Source organism: Heloderma suspectum, chromosome 4 (genome assembly GCF_057233095.1).
Source record: "Heloderma suspectum isolate Gila_16-S chromosome 4, 16-S_ref, whole genome shotgun sequence".
NCBI classification, from domain to species: domain Eukaryota; kingdom Metazoa; phylum Chordata; class Lepidosauria; order Squamata; family Helodermatidae; genus Heloderma; species Heloderma suspectum.
The window spans coordinates 106,630,786-106,653,250 of record NC_139461.1 but is presented as its reverse complement, the minus strand read 5'-3'; the positions used below and the strand labels follow the sequence as shown (position 1 = coordinate 106,653,250).

The window sequence follows — 22,465 nt, the reverse complement described above, 5'->3', positions numbered from 1 at the left end:
CCTAGTGAATTTACTAATATTTGTCAATGTTTATCTCTCTTTTTGTTTTGCTATGATTTGCAAATTAAACAAACCACAATGTTTGAAGTTGTAATGGAAACCAGCTGCATTTTTGAGAGTGTCCACTAGGGGATGCACAATGACTACTTTTTCAGAAATTGAATGGCTAGACAACAGAGTTCACTTTTTTATTATCTGGCTTTATTAATTTTCTCTGTTGAGAACAGCAGGGTTTGTCTTAAAACAGGACTAAGGTTATAATACTATACAGACCTACTTTGGAGTGAGCTCCACTAAAAACCATGAAACTTCACTTCTGAATAAACTTCTGTATAGGATTGCACTGTAATTTCATATAATGGTACCTTGCTGATCTGTACATTGCTGGATTTTTGTACGTGTCTCAACTTTTCAAACTAATAAATGGGTTTGTTTGGAAAGCAAATGTATTGCACGAGTGATATGGATGTGGGAGAAAATTAGTTAGGAAAATTATTTTTTCCTAGTGTTCTAATAAGTAGCAAAAAATAAATGTATACAGTATCTTTCTCCAAGTGAAGTTGCTGGTAATTTGATTGACATTCCAGATTTGTATAAATCATTTTTTAATATTTTCAAGTGACTGGATTGTTGAAAGGGAAAGTGTGTTCCATAAGAACATATGAAGAACCATGCTGAATCAGACCAAAGGGTTCATCTAGTCCAGCATTCTGTTCACACAGTGGCCAACCAGCTGTCTCTAGGAAGCCCAGAAGTAGAACACAAGTGCAATAGCACCATCCTACTTGTGTTCCCCAGCAACTGATATACAAAGGCATACTGCCTCCAATAATGGAGGTAGTATATAATCGTCATTACTAGTAGCCACTGATAGCTTTATCCTCCATGAATTTATCTAATCCTTTTTTAAAGCCATCCAAGTTGGTGGCCATCACTACATCTTCTGGTAGTGAATTCCATAGCTTTACTATGTGCTGAGCGAAGAAGTACTTCCTCTTATCTGTCCTGAATCTCCCAACATTCAGCTTCATGGGATGACACCTGGTTCTAATAAATATGAATAATGAATAATGAATATTTATATAATAAATATATAATTTATAAATTAAATTATAAATAATAAAGATATCTCCCTATCCGCTTTCTCCACACCATGCATAATTTTGTACACCTCCATCATGTCTCGCCTTACTCACCTTTTTCTGAGCTAAACAGTCCCAGCTATTGTAACCTTTCCTTATAAGGGTGTTGCTCCAGATCCTTGATTGTTTTGATTGCCTTTTTCCACACCTTTTCCAACTGTACAATATCCTTTTTGAGGTGTAGTGATCAGAACTGTACACAGTATTCCAAGTGTGCTCACACTATGGATTTATATAAAGGCAGTATGATACTGGCAGTTTTATTTTTGAGTCCTTTTCTCTTTATGCCCAATATGGAATTTTGAACTGTCCACCACAACTCCAAGATCTCTTCCAATTTGAATTCATTGTTTCAAAATCCCTTATTCTTAAACAGTTCTCTTAAAATATATATATTTCATAAGGGAGCTCTGGATAAATTAAAACTGGGAACTGGTTTGTGTTTATGTTGAATTTAGAAGTGGATTTTATTATTAAAATTACTTTATTTTAAAATATTGCTTCCCTATCTTTTCACCTAGTGAGTCTAGAGAGTAGTTTACAACTTAATTTTAAAATATAAGGTACAATAATAATATTATAAAACATCAGATGAGCAGTAAAAGAACAACTGATCCTGGAACAAGCAGTTATTCAAGCAAATGACCAGCTCACCATACTTCACGTGGTGGTGCAATCCAGCGTAGGACTTTGAGGAAGCTATTAAACTATGTGTAGGTGCAGCTGGTGTATTGTTTGATGCTGATAAAAAGCACCCTTGGCCACTGCTGCCATCTAGGACTGCAAGAGAGTTTGGATTGCAGAACAAAATTGCATATCTTGGAGGAATAGAATCCCATCCAAAGCAAGCTGTTCCACATTTGGCTAGTTCTCAGGTAATGGTACTTCTTATGCAGTTTCTTTACCCTCATCAGTCATCTAAAATGCTTATTCAGAACTTCTGCTGTCTCCCCAGTATCCTGCAGTTAAATATTAATTGACATTTTTAAAGTACACTCAACCTTGAGCTGTATTCTATATTGGAAGGCATATCTAGAGATGGACATTTTCTAAAGCTCCTACAAATGTTTGTCAGGGCTTCTGATGAACTTTTTTTGAACTTGGGTTCAGAAATGAATGTCAGAGTCTTGTGAAAGCCTGTCTCAGAGGGAGAAATGAACTTTATAAGCGCCCCCCTGCCCTTTTTCACCTGTTCTGGTTAAAATCTGAGATGGATGGATTCCAGTCTTCCTACTCCCCTGAACACCTTTCCCTTTAAAGCTTTACTTTAGTGGGCTGTGGTGGCTGGAGCAGTGGTAATCCATAGGCTAATGGGGGAGAAGGATGTCCTCTCTCCAGTGCCCTTATGTGCTACTCTACAGGGCACAAAACCTGGTGGCCAGTAAGAGATGTAGTCCCTCTGAGAATTACTGCCATTGTAATATGTTTGGGGGATCATTGAGGGTGTGTGTAAATTTCCAAGCCTTGGATTGGCTCAGTAATTGAATGTTATTTCCAGTTTGGGAAGGGTGGGCAGGGAAGAGTAACTGTGTTCTCCGTTAGTTTTCATGGTGATCAGGGGTGAGATTTCCCCATCTCTATGCTTCATGTGGGAATTCCTCAAGTAACTCTAATCTTCCGTATGGTGAAGTAACCCAAAATCTCCACACAGAGTTTAATAGGAAGAACTATGTGGTGATGGAAGTGAGGGCAGAGGCAAAGGTATTTGTTAAGTATGGAACCAATTACCTAGGGAGGTGGTGGGCTCTCCCACACTGGAGGCATTCAAGATCAGACTGGACAGCCATCTGTTGGGGATGCTGTGACTGGGATTCCTGCATTGAGCAGGGGGTTGGACTCGATGGTCTTGTAGGCCCCTTCCAACCCTACTATTCTATGATTCTATGAAGGCTGAGAGTTCAGAAACAGAGTGGGACCAAGAGGTAGAAAAGCTTAAGGGATTAGGGAACATAAGGGTGGAGGGCTGAAGAAAGGAATGAGGAAACAATTCTGGGAGTTAACTGCTTGATGCCACTGAACCGTCTCATGCCACTTGCATTGCTGTATGATGCACAGAAAGGTTAAATGAAAGTGTGTGGTATATATAACTATTTTGAAACTTACCCAGTATTTATGTAGTACCAGATACTGAGAGTGGATTACCTTAGGCTTACCTGAGACATCTGGTTAATCTTGAGACTCTTGGGGCTTATGAGAAATAGTTACCCCCCCCCAACTTAAGTCCTCTCCAAAGAGACTCTAGCTACACGAGTCAGGCTTTGCCATGGTAAGGAGAAGTCAGTTATGTTAGGAAGGCAGAGAAGCAGATGACTTGTGTTGCTCCCCCCCCCCGCCCCTATATGTTCTCTTGATCACTGTGCCTAACTTATCACCATACTTGTGAACACTCCCTGTGAGATCCCTTCATAGCAACAATAGTAGTGGCTGTTAGGTCCTCTGTGTGTTTGCTCCATGGAAATTTTAAGTGGAAGAAATTGTCAATGCTAGGAGCTGCTACACTTCAGAATGTCTCTGGAGCAAGTGGTCTTATGGCAGTGGTGCTAGGAAGTATTGGATTCTTATGCGGGGATATTCCTGTGTTGGATTGCTTTACAGAGCCAGTTAGCAGATACACCAATGTGAAGGGGAGGTGTTTACCTATTCTGATATTAGAATATTTTGTTACAACAGTCCAGTTGGAAGAGAGTTTTAAGGAAATGGAGAATCATTTACTATATCTTGAGGATCTCTGTGGACAGTGTGAGTTGGAAAGATACAAGCATATGCAAGTACTACAGCTGGAAAATTACAAGAAGACTAAACGGTAAGTTTGAATATATTACCATTGTAAAGTTTTATATTTGTTTTTACTGACTGAATCCTTTCTGTTCTGCATTCAAGCGTAGGCTTGTCTTAATCTTTTTTTCTTGGCTGAGGGGTGTGCAAACTTTCATGTTTGCAGAACCCTTCATGAAAAGGAATTAGCACACCCCCTGTTGGCCAGGAGATTAAGGCTGGTATTTAGTGGACACTTTTTGGGGAGTAAGCCCCATAGTGGGACCTGCTTCTGAGTAAACATGCTTAAGATTGTGCTGAATATGTTCTAGAAAAGGCTTTATTTTGGTTTCTTAGGTCTTAATCTTTTACTAATAACAATGTATTTATCTGTCACATTAAATATCTTCTGTCAACATCACTCTGATTCATGGTAAAGAGCATTGCATAATTGTGATGGGCTTCATTACTTTTGCACAGATGAGAAAATAAATGCTGCTAACAATAGCTATTTCTGTGTGAGCCAAGTGGTAAATTTGTTCATCAAATTGTCACTCAACCCTCAGGAGACATTGCGGTGTCTGTTTGCTGTTCGCATGTAGTGAGGATAAGATAAATGGCTGTTGTGATCAGTTGATCCAAGTTTATCTCAAGTCAGTCCAGCTTAATTTAATTGGAAAGCCAAGTAGAACTAGAACTCCAACTAAGTTATTTGATTTTTGGAAGGCAGCTCTGGAGACAAATTTGTGAGGTGAGTAGCAATAGAGGGCTTATGCCCTTGAAGAAGAATGCTGGAGTTATCATTTTCACACAGAGCAAGATGGCAAAATTTTTCAGGAAAAGTCTTCAAGGTTCACCTGGATAACTAAAATTTAGGATGAGAAGGTGGAAATTATCCTATAAAGAATGGCAAAGGGCTTTTATTGTCAAAGACTGTTAGTTCAATTCATTTCTGTTCTTAGGTAGCTCTCAGGGGACCAAGTTCTACTGGTAGGTTGTATCGCCTCCCTTCCAGAAAGAATGTCATGGCAAGTGGAGAGACCAACTTGGTCCCATCTATTGGCCAGAGACGGAGCAGATGCAGGGAGTTTTGCTCTCCACCCCACCCCCCCGCCCCCAACTTGGCTCTGACTGTCAATTGCCCTTGAACTGGAGAGCAGAAGAGAAGCATTCTTTGCTCTCACTAATCAGCCATAGGACTAAGGGTCATGTATGTGTGCGTTGTATCTTTTGGTATTTACCTGTTCCTTGTAGAATCATTTGTAAAATCTTGAGAATCCTTTGATAGACAGGTATAAATCTTCAAAATAAATAAGTAAATAAACAGTGGCCCAAACACAAAAGAGAGTGCATTGTCAGAACATTACTAATCTGTCATTGCTAATTAAAAGAGAGAAAACTAGTATATACTAATCTTCTTTATAATGTTCCCCCAGATGCTTGTAGTATAGCAGAGGAAACTGTCTGTAGTTGTGAGGCTATCCCATGTTGCAGCATCTATTTAAATATCAAACAAATTTGATTTTTTCCTCAGGTGACCCAACAATATAATTCAAACATAATGAACTGAACATTAGTGTGCTGGAGCAGGGATGAGTTCAAGTGCTCCCTCCTCCTCCCTCCTAGCTGCAGAGGAGACTTCCTGGTTTGTTAAGCAATAGCTTCCTTGAAATGTCCAAACCAGGAAACAATGATTTAAGCACTTCCTATAAACCAGGATTAATCCTTGTTTGTAAGGAGGGCTTAAATCCTGTTCTTGGTTTAGATGTTACAAGGAAACTGGTTTAATAAACCAGGATGGCTCCTTTGCTACTGAGTGAGCAAAAGGAGAAAGGAACAGAAGGAGGAAGTCTGCTCTGTTTTTAGTAGCTTAATTATTTTAGTTCTTGGGCTTTGATTAATAGTTTTGTGAGCCATCTCATACATAGGATAAGTTGAAGAATAAATAAAAATGGCTTTTTAAATAATAAGGGAAGGTGCTGTTCAGTATTCATCCTCACTGATGAAAATTTGCCATCATTAATCAACAAGCTGTGGGCATGAGGAGAGCCTTTCCATCTGCTCAGGGGGATGCATCAGTTAGACAAAATAGGAAGGTGACAGCGTAACAGCAATAGCATCTGAAAAATTATATTTGCCACGGTTGCCCACAAAGTGAGGAGAGAGGGAATGTTCCCAAAGTGCTCTCCAGCCATTGGGGTTAATACACACACAGTGGTGTTCCTGGTTACACCAGTTCTTCATTAAGAGTGTGCTCTTAATTGTTTGAAGTATGGTGTGTGTGTGTGTGTGTGTGTGTGTGTTTCCTGTGGTTTCACTGGCTGGGCAGCTGAGCAGTCTGCTTATAAGATAATGAACACGTGAGCCATGCATGCTTCAAACAGCATGAAATACCCTTCTGTTCCCACGTGCTATGTGTGAAATGACATGTGAAATAATGTCAGACCCTGAACCATGCTGTGACTTACTGGACCATGCTGTGAGCTTGCTGTCTGCAGTAGCAGTATGATAAGGGTAGACTGAGAAGCCAGTGAGTCTTCAACTAAAATTGCTATGTAGATGTGACCTGTTATCTGCTAGTACTTATCTTATCTGTGACTTCTAGAGATGGAAAATTTCCAGAAATTTTGAGGCTGTGGAAATAGACTTTTTTTCGGGGGGGGGGGGTGGAAAAATGGGAAATTTTGGAAAAATAAGCAATACTGACTTTTTAAAGCACTCTTTACAAATCTAAAGTATTGCTTTAAGACAGTCTTCCCCAGCCTGATACCCTCCAGATATTTTGGACTTCAGTTCCCATCAGCCTCAGGCAGCATGGCCAATGGTCAGGAATGCTGGGCACTGTAGTCCAAAACATCTGGAGGGCACCATGTTGGGGAGGGCTGCTTTAGGAACATAAATCAGCCTTTCTGTTCCTAAAGTGATTTTATGTATGCCTTAGTTTGCTCATAAAACTATCATTATATTTTAAAACTTTTAAAAGTAAATTCAGCAAATTTGTAATTATTGTTTGAATAGATTAGAACTATTGCTACAGCATCAGAAACACAGGACTCTCTACAACAAAACTCAAACTGTCAAGAATGCACATTTACTGTCAAGAATACACAATGGTGACTCTATGCACATGTTGGGAAACTGAGCATAAATGTCTATCAGTAAAATATACTTTAGATCAATAATTTTAATAAGGAATGTAAGGAATAACTATGCTAGGAATCTTACAGAGAAGATTAAAAAATGTTTTCCCCCATGGCTTCATTATTTCCAGACATTTGACATCTCTAGTCTTTCTATAAAAGTGTTCTTATTACATAGTTTTTAGAAATCATTTTTTGGGGGTGGGGTGGGGTGGGGTAAAGGCTGGGTAAGAATATATAAATACTTGTCTTAAATTCTAAAAGAAAAAAATTCATAATCTCAAGGTGTTCAATGGTTCCAATATTTTGGAAAAAAATAAAAATGGTCCTCAGAAATAACACAGAAAAAATGTTTTTTTTTTTCTGTTTTTTTTCCGGGCCTTCACATCTCTATTGACTTCTTTCTTCACTGAGATCTTTTCTGCCTTGTTTTATCCCTTAAAACCGCCTTTTTAACTTCTTTTTGAAAGAACATCTACTAGGAAGAATATGAACCCACAGTTGCTGCTGTAATTCAGTACCTCCTTTCTCCTCTCCTGAATCTCCTCTCTCTGAGTTCTGTGTGAAATTGTGGGTATAACATAAAGGAAAATGCCTTCCTACTGTGCTGCCATTTATGCTGTATGCCTCCAGTGGTTCTACTTAATTAATTTGCATCCCTCCCTTTCTCCAAGACATTTAATAGCACACTCCTATGCATGTTTACTCAGAAGCAAACCCCACTGAGCTGAGGTGACTCACTCCCAGCCTACCAGTAGTTTTGTATTTGTTTATTTTTGTCTTACCTGCACCACAAACACATGATATAAGTTAGATGGAGAAATATTGACTTACCCAAGGCTTACCCTATGTGTATCAGCAGGGATTTTAAACTGTTCTCCTAAGTCAAATCTCTCTGCCCACTATATACTTCTGTCCTAATATTTTAGATGTACCTCTGAAATTAAAGCAGGTACATCATATACGTACACAGCTAACTCATTTTCAAGATTATTTTCTGATCTGAGCCTTTTTTTCTTGCCTAGCAAATGTACACTTTCCTTGAAGATGACATTCTGTAATGTCAGTTACATGTCGGCAACATTTAGGATTTGGCATTGCTGTATATTCAAGATATTAGGCCTTTTCTAAATATAGGAAATGCAGCTTGTTGAATGATGCAACATAGATTTTTATAATCTAAGAGTCAGAAACTCCTTTTGAGATTTCACTTAAAATAATGACAGCTCTTCAGATGACTTCCTGTGGCAAGAATCTTGTATGTTACAACATTGCCTTGAAGCTTGCTAGTATTATTTATAGTCAATAAGACAAGGTGCACTGGAGAGGTTTTACCTTTTACATAGAAATAAAAACTGTGTAGCTGTACCCTTGATTAAGAATTGCTAATCTTTATCATTGCTGAGATCTGTGTGTGTTCTCTCCCCTCCACCCCGCCAGTTACAGTTCACCATGGATATGATTTCCCCCAAACAATACTAAAATCAGTCATAAAATTACATTAAAGCCTTAAACATCATAGTTGATCTAGTGTAGTCTTGATATTGAGTTTACTAAAATGATAGAATATGACTTCTAATGTCTAAATCTTTTTGTAAGGTATGCATTTTATATTTTGCTGTAGTGATTTTGCATGAACAGCTTTCAGCACTCTGGGAAAGCAAGTGACAAATTGGTAAACAAAAAACCTTATCTTTCTTGTTAACCATTTTTGAACTGCAATGTGAATTTAGGTAGAAGTGCACGAAGTATAAATTTACTTTTTACCCAGCTCTTAGATATTGAAAGGTAAATTGCAAAATACTTTAGTTTCTCTGGATTCCATTGACACTGCCCTTCAATAATCTTCTCCCTGCCAAATCCAAAGGTCCTTACTTTTCTTGTCTTTTTTACCTCTCTTCTGCCTTTGATAGAATTGACCTTTGACTAACTTACTGCCTTGGGTTTTCATGACTGTTCTTAGCTGGTTCTTCGCCTATCTGTCAGGTTGCTCAGTTAACATTTCCAGTAGTGGAAACTCCTCTGCCTTTCCCCTCTCTGTTGGGGTCCATTGGCGTTCTTTGTACCCTGTTATTTTATTTTTTCTCTTTCGTCTTGGGTATTTCATCATTCAGGACCATCTAGATCAGGGGTGGGGAAACTCAGGCCTAGGGGGGCAAATCTGGCTCTCTTGGGCTCAATCCAGCTCTCTGGTGTTCTCCAGATGGCCACACCACCGCCTTTCCCCTGACTGCCTATTGTTCGGTAGTTTCTTGGACTTTACACAGTTTTTTTCCCCATTCTAAAAGGTTGAAATGCCTCTCAAGGCTTTTGTTGTTGTTGTTCAGTTGTTCAGTCGTGTCCGACTCTTCGTGACCCCATGGACCATAGCATGCCAGGCCTTCCTGTCCTGTGCTCTCTCCCAGAGCGTGCTCAAGTCCATATTCATTGCACCAGTGATGCTATCAAGCCATCTCATCCTCTGCTGTCCCTTTCTCCTTTTGCCTTCAGTCTTTCCCAGCATCAGGGTCTTTTCCAGAGAGTTTTCTCTTCGCATTAGGTGGCCAAAATATTTGAGCTTCAGCTTCAGTATCTGTCCTTCCAATGAGCACTCAGGGTTGATTTCCTTTCGGATTGACTGATTTGACCTCCTTGTAGTCCAGGGGACTTGTAAGAGTCTTCTCCAGCACCACAGTTTGAAAGCATCAATTCTTCGGCGCTCAGCCTTCCTTAGAGTCCTTCTCTCACAGCCATATTTTACTACTGGGAAAACCATAGCTTTGATTATACGGACCATTGTCGGCAAGGTGATGTCTCTGCTTCTTACCATGTTGTCTAGGTTTGCCATAGTTTTCCTCCCAAGGAGCAAGTGTCTCTTAATTTCATGGCTACAGTCACCGTCTGTGGTGATCTTGGAGCCCAAGAAAATAAAATCTGTCACTGCTTCCATTTCTTCCCCTTCTATATGCCAGGAAGTGATGGGGCCAGATGCTATGATCTTCGTTTTTTTAACGTTGAGTTTCAAACCAGCTTTTGCACTCTCCTCTTTCACCCTCAACAAGAGGCTCTTTAGATCCTCTTCGCTTTTTGCCATTAGTGGTACCATCTGTGTAACTGAGGTTGTTGATAATTCTCCCGGCAATCTTAATTCCGACCTGTGATTCATCCAACCCGACGTTTCTCGTGATGTACTCTGCATATAAGTTAAATAAGCAGGGCGACAATGTGCAACCTTGTCGTACTCCTTTCCCAATTTTGAACCAATCAAATTAAGACAGTTCCATGTCTGGTTCTTACTGTTGCTTCTTGACCCTCGTACAGGTTTCTCAGGAGACAGGTAAGGTGGTCTGGTACTCCCATCACTTTAAGAATTTGCCACAGTTTGTTGTGATCCACACAATCAAAAGCTTTAGTGTAGTCAATGAAGCAGAAATAGATGATTTTCTGGAATTCTCTTGCTTTCTCCATGATCCTGCGAAAGTTGGCGATTTGATCTCTAGTTCCTTTGCCTCTTCGAAACCAGCTTGTACTTCCAGTAGTTCTCGGTTCACATACTGCTGAAGCCTAGCTTGTAGGTTTTTGAGCATCACCTTGCTGGCATGTGAAATGAGCGCAATTGTACGGTAGTTTGAACGCTCTTTGGCATTGCCCTTCTTTCGAATTGGAATGTAAAGTGACCTTTTCCAGTCTTGTGGTCACTGTTGAGTGTTCCAAATTTGTTGGCATATTGAGTGCAGCACTTTAACAGCATTATCTTTTAGGATTTTAAATAGCTCAGCTGGAATACTGTCATCTCCTCTAGCTAGCTAAAATACGCTGGCATTCCTGGTATTTTTAGTATCTTTGACTGCTGCCCCTCTGCCTTTGGTGCTGCTGCTTTTGCCTTTGCCCCCACCCCCCACTGGAATGCAGCTCCTGACAGCTTCTTTGAAATTGAATTTGGCCCTTAATCTGAAAGAGGTTTGCCACCCCTCTTCTAGATGTTAATCACATCCCACTGGACCTCTGTAGCCCATACCTCTTCCCCCTTTTGTCCAGTCTCATATCTCTGATATCTCTACTTTGATATCTCATCATGGCCTCAAATTCAACATGTGGAAGACTAAACTGCTTGCCACTCTCCCAAACTTTCCATTTGCCCTCCTTATCCACCAACAGCTTCAGTCATCTGAACTGGCAAATTCAGTGTTTCATGAGGAAGCTACAGTGTTTTTTAGTCAGAGTTTCTTTTAAGGAATGGTTTGCATTACTTGCTTTTTCTCCATGTTTTCCAGAATTCATAGTAACAAGTACAGCTTTAAAAATGTGAATATTTTCAGTTTGCACGAGGTATTTTTTTAGGTTTATTTTTGTTTTGGAACGCTAGAATTGTTTATTTGTTAAGAAACCATGCTGTCATATCTCTGCATTCATACTGGTTTGTGTCTTGTGTGACGAGGACATTGGATGAATCTGTTTTTGTATCTTGGAGTGATATTCAATGTGTGTGAACTTTTTAGAGTGTTCTTTTCCCAACTTTGTGGGAGATGTGCACACAGTGGAGGTGAGATGCACATGCATGTGTGCGCACATACGAAAATCCACCCGAGTAAAGGAAAATGTTTTTGTTAGATCATTATATATAATATTTGCAAACATCATTATCATGAAAAAAATAATTACTTCCAGTTCCCCCTCACTCCCTGCAAGTAGTGGTAAAAAACTGAAGCAATGTATAGAGGGATAGAGCTAATGTCTTCATTCCATATAAACAGAACTAGTCATTATCTAGGGATAGAGTATCATAGTGATTTTGCAGTCAGTGGGAATAGAAGTGAAATATGTCCATTATGGTTGACTTATTGATTTTATTGCTTGGAATAAGCTATTTTACAAACCCTGATTATGTAAAGAAAAGGTTTCCTGAAAGGATTAGAATATCTTACTTTGTTTTCCTTTGTCTGTAAAACATTTTGCACAGATAAATCTATGACCATACATCATGTTTTGTTTTTCTCTCTTACAGGAAAGAACTTGAAATCTTCAAAGGTAATTTAAACCTTTTTTTTCCACTGAAGACAACTTTTTTAAAAATCCAACATAATAAATGATATCTTTTTTGTTTTTGTTTTTGTTTCAACATAAAGCTGCTTGCTTCTGGGCAAGCCAGTTCTGCATATCAACTTTAGCTGTCATGGTGTAAACAAGTGTCTTCCTCTTGTCTCTCTTGCTATACATTCTTGATGCTATAGTAGAATACCTATGCACAGTTGATGTTCCTGGTAGTAAAACTGATATATGGGGAGCACGGAGCTTGTGTTCCTCGATTGATTGAATGGAGGGAGGGTTGGTCAGGGATACATAAGAAGAGCCATGCTGGATCAGACCAAAGCTCTGTCTATTCTAACATTCTAGTCCAGTGTCCAACCAGTGCCCATGGGAAACTCACAAGCAGAACATGAGAGAGACAGCACCCTCTCGCCCATGTTCCCCAGCAACTGGATATGAGAAGTATGCACAAACCTTCCATTCCCCAAATTGGTGTAGTATGCTGAATACTTTTGTGTGTGTGCCGATGGGGAGGGCAGGAACTGGGCCATGTTAAGTCATAGAATCATAGAATAGTAGGGTTGGAAGGGGCTTATAATACCATCATGTCCAGCCCCCTGCTCAATGCAGGAATCCAAGTCAAAGCATCCCTGACAAGTGGCTGCCCTGCTTCATCTTGAATGCCCCCAGTGTGGGAGAGCCCACTACCTCCCTAGGTAATTGGTTCCATTGTCGTATTTTGCTCTAACAGTCAGGAAGTTTTTCCTGATGTTCAGCCGGAATCTGGCCTCCTATAACTTGAGCCCATTATTCCGTGATCTGCATTCTGGGATGATCGAGAAGAGATGCTGGCCTTCCTCTCTGTGACAACCTTTCAAGTACTTGAAGAGCACTATCATGTCTCCCCTCAGTCTTCTCTTCTCAAGGCTAAACACGCCCAGATCTTTCAGTCTCTCCTTATAAGGCTTTGTTTCCAGTCCCCTGATCATCTTTGTTGCTCTCCTCTGAACCCTCTCCAGTTTGTCTGCATCCTTCTTAAAGTGCGGTACCCAGAACTGGACACAGTACTCCAGATGAGGCCTAACCAGTGCTGAGTAGAGGGGAACTAGTACTTCCCGGGATTTGGAAACTACGCTTCTATTAATGCAGCCCAAAATAGCATTTGCCTTTTTTGCAGCCACATCATATTGTTGGCTCATATTCAGCTTGTGATCAACAACAATTCTAAGACCCTTCTCGCTTGTAGTATTGTTGAGCCACATATCCCCCATCTTGTAACTGTGCATTTGGTTTCTTTTTCCGAGGTGCAGAACTTGGCATTTATCCCTATTAAATGTCATTCTGTTGTTTTCTGCCCAGCACTCCACCCTATCCAGATCACTTTGAATTTTGTTTCTGTCTTCTAAGGTATTAGCTATCCCACCTAATTTTGTGTCATCTGCAAATTTGATCAGCATTCCCTGCACCTCCTCCTCCAAGTCATTAATAAAAATGTTGAAGAGCACTGGGCCCAGGACTGAGCCCTGCGGTACCCCGCTTGTTACTTCTCCCCATTTTGAGCAAATCCCATTGATAAACATGCTTTGAGTCCGAATCTGTAGCCAACTGTGGATCCACTGGATCGTTGTTTCATCTAGCCTACTTTGAGCTAGTTTGCTCATCAGGATATCATGGGGCACTTTGTTGAAAGCTTTGCTTTCGTATATTATGTCCACAGCATTCCCACAGTCCAAAAGGGACGTTACTGATCAAAACATGAGATCAGATTCGTCTGGCAGGATTTGTTCTTGACAAATCCATGTCAGCTTCGAGTAATCATTGCATTGTTTTCAAGGTGCTTGCAGATTTATTGCTTTATGATCTGCTCCAGAATTTTCCCGGGGTTTGATGTCAGACTGACTGGTTTGTAGTTCCCAGGTTCCTCCTTTTTGCCCTTTTTGAAGACAGGGACAACATTAGCCCTCCTCCAGTCATCTCGCACTTCCCCCATCCTCCATGATTTCTCAAAGATAATAGACAATGGTTCTGAGAGTTCTTCTGCCAGTTCCTTTATTATTCTAGGATGCAGTTTATCTGGCCCTGGAGATTTGAACTCATTCAAAGTAATTAGGTGTTCCTTGACCATATGCCTATTGATCTCAAGCTGCAATCCTGCCCCTTCAGCCTGTACTTGGCCTTTGCTAGGGGGGTCATAGACCCTCTTTTGGGAGAAGAATGAGCCACTTCTGCCTGTTCTTTGTCATCTGTTATCATTCTGCCATCCTTATTTAATAGCTGAATCACCATTTCTTTCCTCTGTCTTTTACTATGCATGTATCCGAAGAAAGCCTTTTTGTTGCTTTTAGCATCCGTTGCTAACCTCAGCTCGCTCTCAGCTTTAGCCTTCCTGATGCCATCCCTGCAATTATGTGCTACCTGCCTGTACTCTTCCTTTGTAGCTTGACCTTCCTTCTACTTCCTATATAAGTGCTTTTTTGTTTTCAGGTCATCTCTTTTTATGAGGCTGTATTGGCCCAAGGCCTGGGACAAGGCACCTGTATCTCCTTGTAAGTAAACCTGGATCTGATTTATCACTATCTTGGCACCTCTAAATTGAGAGTTCGAAGCCTACTGCAGGGGCAATACAGAGGCCACATTGGCTTCTTCTGTTGTCTTCCGCCTTTTTTTTTCTTGTTGGAACTGTTTGTAATTGTGCCTTGCGAATTTCCTTTTTTAAAAACTCTCGCCCATCTTGGGTTCCTTTTCTCGTTAGAGTCGCTTGCCATGGGACCTTACTTATCATTGTTCTGAGTTTATTAAAATCAGCTTTCCTATAATCAAGGGTGGTCACTTTCCTCCAGAGTTTCTGTAACTGCTATTTTATCCACTAAGTCATCTCTGTTGGTTAGGATCAAGTCAAGGATAGCCGTTCCTCTAGTTCCTTCCTCTCTGTAGGAGGAAATTATCAGCAACACGTCAGGAATCTCTTGGAGGGGCCATGTTTTGCAGAATTTGTCTCCCAACAAATATTGGGGAACTTGAAGTCCCCCATGACTACTACATCATGCTTCCTTGAAACCTTGGCAATTTGCTATTCAAAAGTTTAATCCTCGTCTTCTGCTTGATTGGGTGGCCGGTAATAGACTCTGACCACCATGTTCCTTTTATTCTTTGCTCCATTTATTTTAACCCAGATGCTCTTGATGGGGCTACCAAGCTCGTCGTCTTGTATTTCTGTGCAGAGATATGTATTTTTCACATATAGTGCAGCTCCACCTCTTTTTCTATTCCTCCTGTTCTTTTTGAACAAGTTATATCCTTCAATTGCTGTATTCCACTCATGGGAGTCATCCCACCAAGTTTCAGTTACACCTATCAAGTCTGGCTCATGTGGCTGTTATGCCCATAGTTGATTAGATCAAGCGCATAGTGCGATAGTGATTTTGCTACTGTTGTGTATGATGCACAAAATGTTGAGAGGTAACATCAGCAGGGTACTGCAGAGCTCAGTCTTGGGCCCAGTGCTTTTCAACATTTTTATTAATGACTAGGTTGAGGATGTGCAGGGAATGTTTCTCTAATTTGCAGATGACACAAAATTGGGCGAGATAGCTAATATCCTGGAAGACAGAAACAAAATTCAAAGTGATCTTGATAGGGTGGAGCGCTGGGCAGAAAACAACAGAATTAAATTTAATAGGGATAAATGCCAAGTTCTGAACCTTTGGCAGGATGGAAGCTGAGGGGAAAGCATGCTTCCTTCTCTGCATCATTCTGCCAAAGGAGAGTGGGAAGGGTTAATCTCCATTCTGCTCTCCTTTGGCAGGATGGCAGCTGCTCCAGTGCCACAGCAGAGCAAGCAACTGCACCTTCCTTTGCCATGCCTGGCAGAGACTGGCGCAGTTGCTCTTGGTGGCCATGGCAGAGGCAGGATTGGACTGGACTGGAGAGCGAAATGCCATGGAGCTTTCCTCTTGGTTCCTGTCCCATCCTCCGGCCTCTGCTGCAGCTGTCATTGCACACAATGGCAGGTCATCAGGGCAGTGGGAGGCTGCTCAATTATCAGGCAGCTCGCGCACCCGAATGGATCGTCTTGCGCCCCCCCAGGGTGCACGCACTCCACTTTGGAGACCACTGGTCTAGAAGAGCATGTGAACGCTGTGCTCTCTGTATTGATGCTCCATTTACAGTGTTTCATAAAGAGAAGGTTGTCCTTCGTCCTGACCTCACATTTCTTCCGAAAGTGGCTTTGGAGTTTCATCTCAATGAGTCTATTGTTCTCCCAGCTTTTTTTCCATCATCGTCTTTGGTGAAGAGATGTTTGCACAGTCTCGACACCTGAAGGGCTTTGGCATTTTAGAAGGCAAGAACTGAATCGTTTCGGAAATCGAAAAGATTATTTGTATGCTATGCTGACCCTGACAAGGGATTACCGGTATTGACCCAGAGGTTGGCTGCTTGGATAGTTCAGACCATCAAATTGATATACCAGCTTCCTCATCGAATCCAAGCTCATTTGAAGGACCTATTCAAGGCTGCAACGTGGTCTACCCACTGATGTCTGAACTGTGTTTTTCCCAACCATGGTGGTTTATTAGCCATGGACTAACCACACTCACTAACTACTTGCAGACCAGTGTGTGCAGCATAGTTACCATGGTGTAGCATAATGTCTGAATAGCCTCTGTGGTTAACAGACAGGTGCCATAGAGCTCTCCAACAAGAGTGGCCAAAGGAGGAGTAGCTGCTCATGCCTGAGTGGCAGATCTCTATGGTCAAGATCTGCCTAGCAGCAAATTATGTGGCTGCCACAAGCCCGCTGATATGCCCCCCTCCCAGCAACAGTACAGTGCATGCCAGCAGAGAAATGAGCATAGAGCTGTGGCTCACGGCCACTTGGGCCCTGACCAACCACCGCTATGGGCATGACCAGGCGCTGCCATGCGTGATGGCGCCTGTTACAGTGCGACTGCAGAGTCAGCATGGACTCTGGCACTGTGCCTGCAGCAGCATAAACAGTTGGAGGAAGTGACAGAAGCTGATTCCTGATGGCCGCCTGTGTCCATTTGCACTGCAGGAGATACTTGAATGCACTGTGCATCGGGGCAGTGGATTGCAATGGTGAGTGGTGATTGTAGGCTTCCAGAACAGGAAAGATGATTTCAGACTATGTGAATCCATGCTGTGGGACATGCCTGGGGGCCATGTGCCACAGCACAGGAGGCAGCAGGCTGCTGAACTGCCGAGCATCAGAATGGCTGGCAGTGCCAAACACCAAAACGGCCAACAGCGCCAAGGCCGCTGGGATGCATGGTGCCCATCCAGAGGACTACGGGTTCCTGTGGAATGGAGGGTGGTTAGAGAATGATTAGTCTAACCACATTGCGGAACATGATTACCTGCACGTGTGACAGTAGCACTCGCAGTGGTTAGCGGTAACCACCATGCATCATGGTTAGCCTAGCCACCCTTTCCCGGTGTGCGTCTGAACAGCGCCAGTGTTATATAAGAAGAAAATCTTAATGCATTTAGTTCTTAATTGCTATTAATAGCAATGAGGCTGAGTTGCAGAACAGGAAAAAGGGGAAGGCAGAGAGATGAGAGTTCAGAACCAGCAGTCACCTATGGGTGGAAGTAAGTCACTGAACTATGTAGCACACTTGCTCCATTATCCACAGATTTATGCCCCAGGGTTCAGCATAATGTCATCACTGAAAGCCCAGCACAGAGTGAAATGGGACACCATTTTGTGTGGGTTCAACATTTTCCATCGTTGTTGTTGTTGTTTGTGTTGTTGTGTAAGATACCAATTGCCTTATTTTGGAAAATGGCTCAGTCTAGGCTAACAAAATTCTTCAAACTGGTACATTTTGCAAACAGTGTCACTGAGACAGAACAAAGGAACTTGACTGTTGAGGATAGATGTGATGTTGAGATAAGTGTTGTGGACTATTGCTGCAATTTGAAAGTAACTGTGTGCAGTAATTGTGGTGATGACAAAAAAAAGATGAGGGGATTAATAGCAAGAACATCTTATCCAGCAAAAATGGTAAGAATATACCAGACCGTTGGTTTGTCCAAGAGGCTGTGGAATTTCAAAAAAGCCATGAATAAAAAGAGGCCTTTTAAATTTTGTGAACCGCCCAGAGAGCTTCGGCTATTGGGCGGTATAGAAAATAAATAAATAAATAAATAAATTTTAAAATTTCATTTTGCACAACTTTTGCTATTCCTATGCTGTGAGCTACAATGAGATCCAGTTATACCATGTTTTCCACATCTGGGAAATTGCCAGGGTCTACAATTGCCAGGGTCTCTATCACCCTTTCTTGTGATCCAGTGACTTCCAACCTTTGAGAGTGATTGTTAAAGGTACCGAGAGCTTACCCTTTCTGTCATGTGTCTCATCATGAATATGCCTGAGGTGAGATATGAGCATCTCCTTGTTAGGTAAATCTGCACCTGTTGCATATCTCTGTCATGCACTAAGACACTGGAGCCCTGCCAGTAAATTGATGGCTACCACAATATAAGTCCTGCTTCTTTGCTACAGAAGGCCTCCCTTGTGCATGGCATAGCATTGGGTGGGGAATGTCCTTGCCTCTGAATGTTGGATGGTTGCTTTTGGAAATACAAGAGGCACATGAGAATGCTCCATGGTAGTCTGCAGTTGGAACCAGAAAGTACCTGTGACTGGATACTTACTAGGTGCTGGTGAATGAGTCACTGTGCCACCATTTGAATTGCTTTTCCGTTCTGCATGTCCAGCTTCCCACTCTCCTGCTATTCCATCTGCGTAGGGGATTCACCTGTTGGGGAGATAATATGATGATACTTACTAATCTAATTGAGAGAGTAACTGGGGACACAGTTCCATTTCAGCTAGCTGTTCTGCTGTGTGTCTGCTGGCTATGATTCTTTAAGGAGGTAGGAGTCGGACAGTGCTGCCATCCAGCATTCTGCATTTTGAACAAAGTAATTGCACTCCATTCACCTTTGCATCTATCCTTATAGAAGCATGATTTGCTTTCCATGATACATTTTTATTTAATAAATTTATGCTCCACCCTTTATCATACAGAATTTCCAAGTTGCTTTGATTTAAGTTGAATCTACATGTGGCAACTTGCGCATGAGTATTACTTATTTTCCTACATTTTTTCCAGACCATGTAAATGCAGACAGCAAAGCACATACATTGTTCTTAATGTTACGAATACAAATGTGTACTCTTCTAGAGCTCCATGTTCTGTGTAGTGTCACCAGAGCATAGGTTTGGGGGCAGGGCTTCTAACACTCGGTGTTGGCATGGGGTGCTGCTTTAGCTGTTGCACTTCGTATAGGAGCTGAAGTTGCTAAAAATTATAGCTGAATTTGTGGAAAGTATTGGGTCATTGTGCACTCTGGCTTGTTAGGAGAGCAACATGCCTGGGATCCAGGTTCAGACATAACTAAACAAATCATGGACTGAGGTTGCCTGGTTATCATGACATGTGAAATGTCCCATTGTTTCCATGCGTATCTTAAATACTACAGGGAAAAGACTGACACTTACTGTGTTGCCAGAGAAGTAGTTGTATACTTGTATTTACAAGTATACAAGTAGCTGCAATCCTGTAAACACTTACCTGGGAGTAAGTTCCATTGAATTCAGTGGGATTTACTTCTGAGTAGATATGTATAGGATTGCACTAAGTTTTGCTTTAAGGCATTTTTAAAAAAAATTGAAACCTAACATTGTAGAGATGATCAGAAACAAGAATATAAGTGACTATTGCTCATATAGAATAAAACAAATTAATTTTAATGCCATTGTCATTGAGTAAGTGTAATACATATATATTGCCCTTTAACACAGTGCTTTGAAGTACAGGCTCATTTGTGTGTGTGCACATGCAAAAGGAGAAAATGCATTTCTAGTAAGACTAACACATAATCTTGCTTGTAGGGTTGTTAAACATCCATGATCAACAATTCTGGGAGGGGAGAATCAAGTAAACAGTAGGTATTGGAACTGAAATCTGTTCAGCAGGGGTTTAAGTGGAATAATGTATTATATTTTGTTAGGCTGCCAAGTATTAGGGGTTAATACATTCCTTAGAACCATATTTTTTCCACCCCTTTCTTGAACAGCATGTGGTATGCTCCCAGATACAGGCATGCATTCTGGTATACGACATCTCTTGACAGCTTGCATTCAGCTTATGGAGTAACACTAGCAAGAAGTGTAACTGCGCATTAAAATGTTATGTGAATGACCAATTGAAAAGTGGTATATCCTGTGTTCTTGAGAGAGAGGAATGGATGTGTAGCCTCTCTCTTCTTTTCTACATTGGGAAAGATGCACATCACTGGAGCTGCCTGGTGACTGGAGGTTTCACTTGACCAGTCCTGTATTTCTGTTTACTTGCCTGCTTCTCTCTGCCATGTCCTCCCCAGGAAGCAACGAGAATAGTCGGAAGAATTCTTGTAGGTGGTAGTTTATTACAATTGTCATTTGTCAAGCTCCTGTTATTAAAAGGCTGGTTAAAATATAAAGTAATTTTCAAGCTATTTTTAAGCATTTGTGTTGCTTAACTTGTAATGTGTATTCTGGCACTGGAAAGATTGGATACTGGTTTTATGTAGCTAAGCAGAATAAAATGGAAAAATGCATATTGTAGAAGTGATTATTCCTTTGCCTTATTGACAAAATGAAATTCATTGATGAGCCCGCATGAGTCTGAGTTTATGATCTGTAATTATGCAAGTGTGCACAGAAATTTGTATTGCCGGACGCTGGATAAAATTTGTCCAGCAGACTTTTTTTTATTTTTCTAGAACTCATTAATATCAGAGACAACTGATTTATTAGAGAAGTATGCCATGTTCAGTAGTCAGGAATCCATTTCTGTTGAATTGTTTCTTTAACACTGGCTGTTGGCATCCTTTAGTACAAGCATGTTTTAACGTTGAAGCAGTTAGTGTTGGATTTCATAGATTTGGAATAGTTTGTTTATAAGTCTGGTATAGTAATCCTTAACCTCTTTTTAGGCTAGTGAGATGTGCAGCTTACAGGTTTGCTTCTGTTTTGCGTTTTGTGTTGGAAACAGTCATTGAAAAGTCATGTTTTATTTTATAAATGAACATTTTCTCACAAATGCTCAAAACTACCTCTAAAAATCAGTTGAAAAGAAGGTTATTCAAATTAAATATATGTCTTACATATGCTTCAGTTAGGTTCATAGTCTGAATTATCTAAGATTTATATTTAGTCCTACTGTAGAAAATGTTTTTATGCAGTTAACACTGTGGTGGACAACGTTTTCAGGCTAATGTTACAAAGAACAATATACAGTAGTATTGCTTTCCAGTATTTTTTTAAAAAAATGGTATTTGACAATATACTAATTCCAAAATGGCGCACAAAAAAAGACCCTAAACATCCATTCATGATGTTACACATAATCAAGTCTATGATATATAATGTAATAGACCATTTTACAATTCTTGTATTTTTTTGTTGCAAACCCACATTTTGATGACTTGCACTCTAATATTTTTGTGCATTCTTCTTTAAAGTTTTCACTCCTCTTGCAATGTCTTTATTTTTTCATCTTCTGCTACATAATGGCATCTTATTTGTGTTTGTGTGGGTTATATAAGCCAATAAGAAGGTGAACAAAAGCATCTCTAAGGTCTAAAATATGGAATTGAGGTAGCATAGAAATTTAGTAACTAGCATGATAGTGTGGAAACTGAAGAGTGCTTCCACGTTTTTTCCACCTTGACCATAGTATTGGAATCATCCATCAATAGTATTGGAGAGCCATTGCATTCCTATGACAAACTGCTTGCCTATTCTGTACCATTAGAATTGCTAGAACATGATCCCTGAATTAAGTGTTATTTATTAACTTTACTGATTAAACATTAGTCTCTGACTTTAGAAAATATCACCAGTTAGGTGGGATAATATGTCTCCCTAAGAATTGTTCTAGCAGTACTGTTTTAGGAGCACAACACACACAATGGAGGAAGGAGAGCCCACAGAACTTTGCACTTTTGTAGTTCCCTGGGCAGGATGCCTTCCTAAGCTGAGGGTTCAAGGCACACCCAGGGAGGAGGAAAAGACTCTCTTGCTAACCAGCCAAGGGGAGGGGCCAGGACAGAGAACAAAGGCCGCCACAGACAGTGACCCAGTTCGCACAATCAGCAGGCAGTTAACTATGCTGTGCATGGCAGTCGCATATTGGGGATTTTCATAATTACCCACGGCAGTGTAGCTTGTCATGTCATGCGAACTCTGCCAGGGTGGACTTTTGCTGTAGGGTTGTGGGTGCTTTGTTACCTACAGCAGCAAACCACCCTGGCTGGGTTCGCACGACAAGCTATGCTGCTGTATGCAAATCCCCCTGGCATGTGACTGGCATGTGCAGCGTAGTTAACAAGACACCATGGCTT

The 22,465-nt window shown here is 40.9% G+C and overlaps 1 protein-coding gene across 2 annotated transcripts in view; it reads left to right on the top strand.

Moving 5' to 3' along the window:
* DTNBP1 (dystrobrevin binding protein 1) overlaps positions 1–22,465 on the top strand; it is a 93,350-nt gene that overhangs the window by 13,844 nt on the left and 57,041 nt on the right. For both annotated transcript variants that reach the window (XR_014790217.1, XM_084850273.1), the window contains exons 6-7: positions 3,813–3,945; positions 12,021–12,043. Coding sequence is in view for 1 of the 2 variants with exons in the window: in XM_084850273.1 (XP_084706399.1) it covers positions 3,813–3,945; positions 12,021–12,043 (156 nt within the window). In the remaining variant the exon portion in view is untranslated. The remainder of the gene's footprint in view (positions 1–3,812; positions 3,946–12,020; positions 12,044–22,465) is intronic.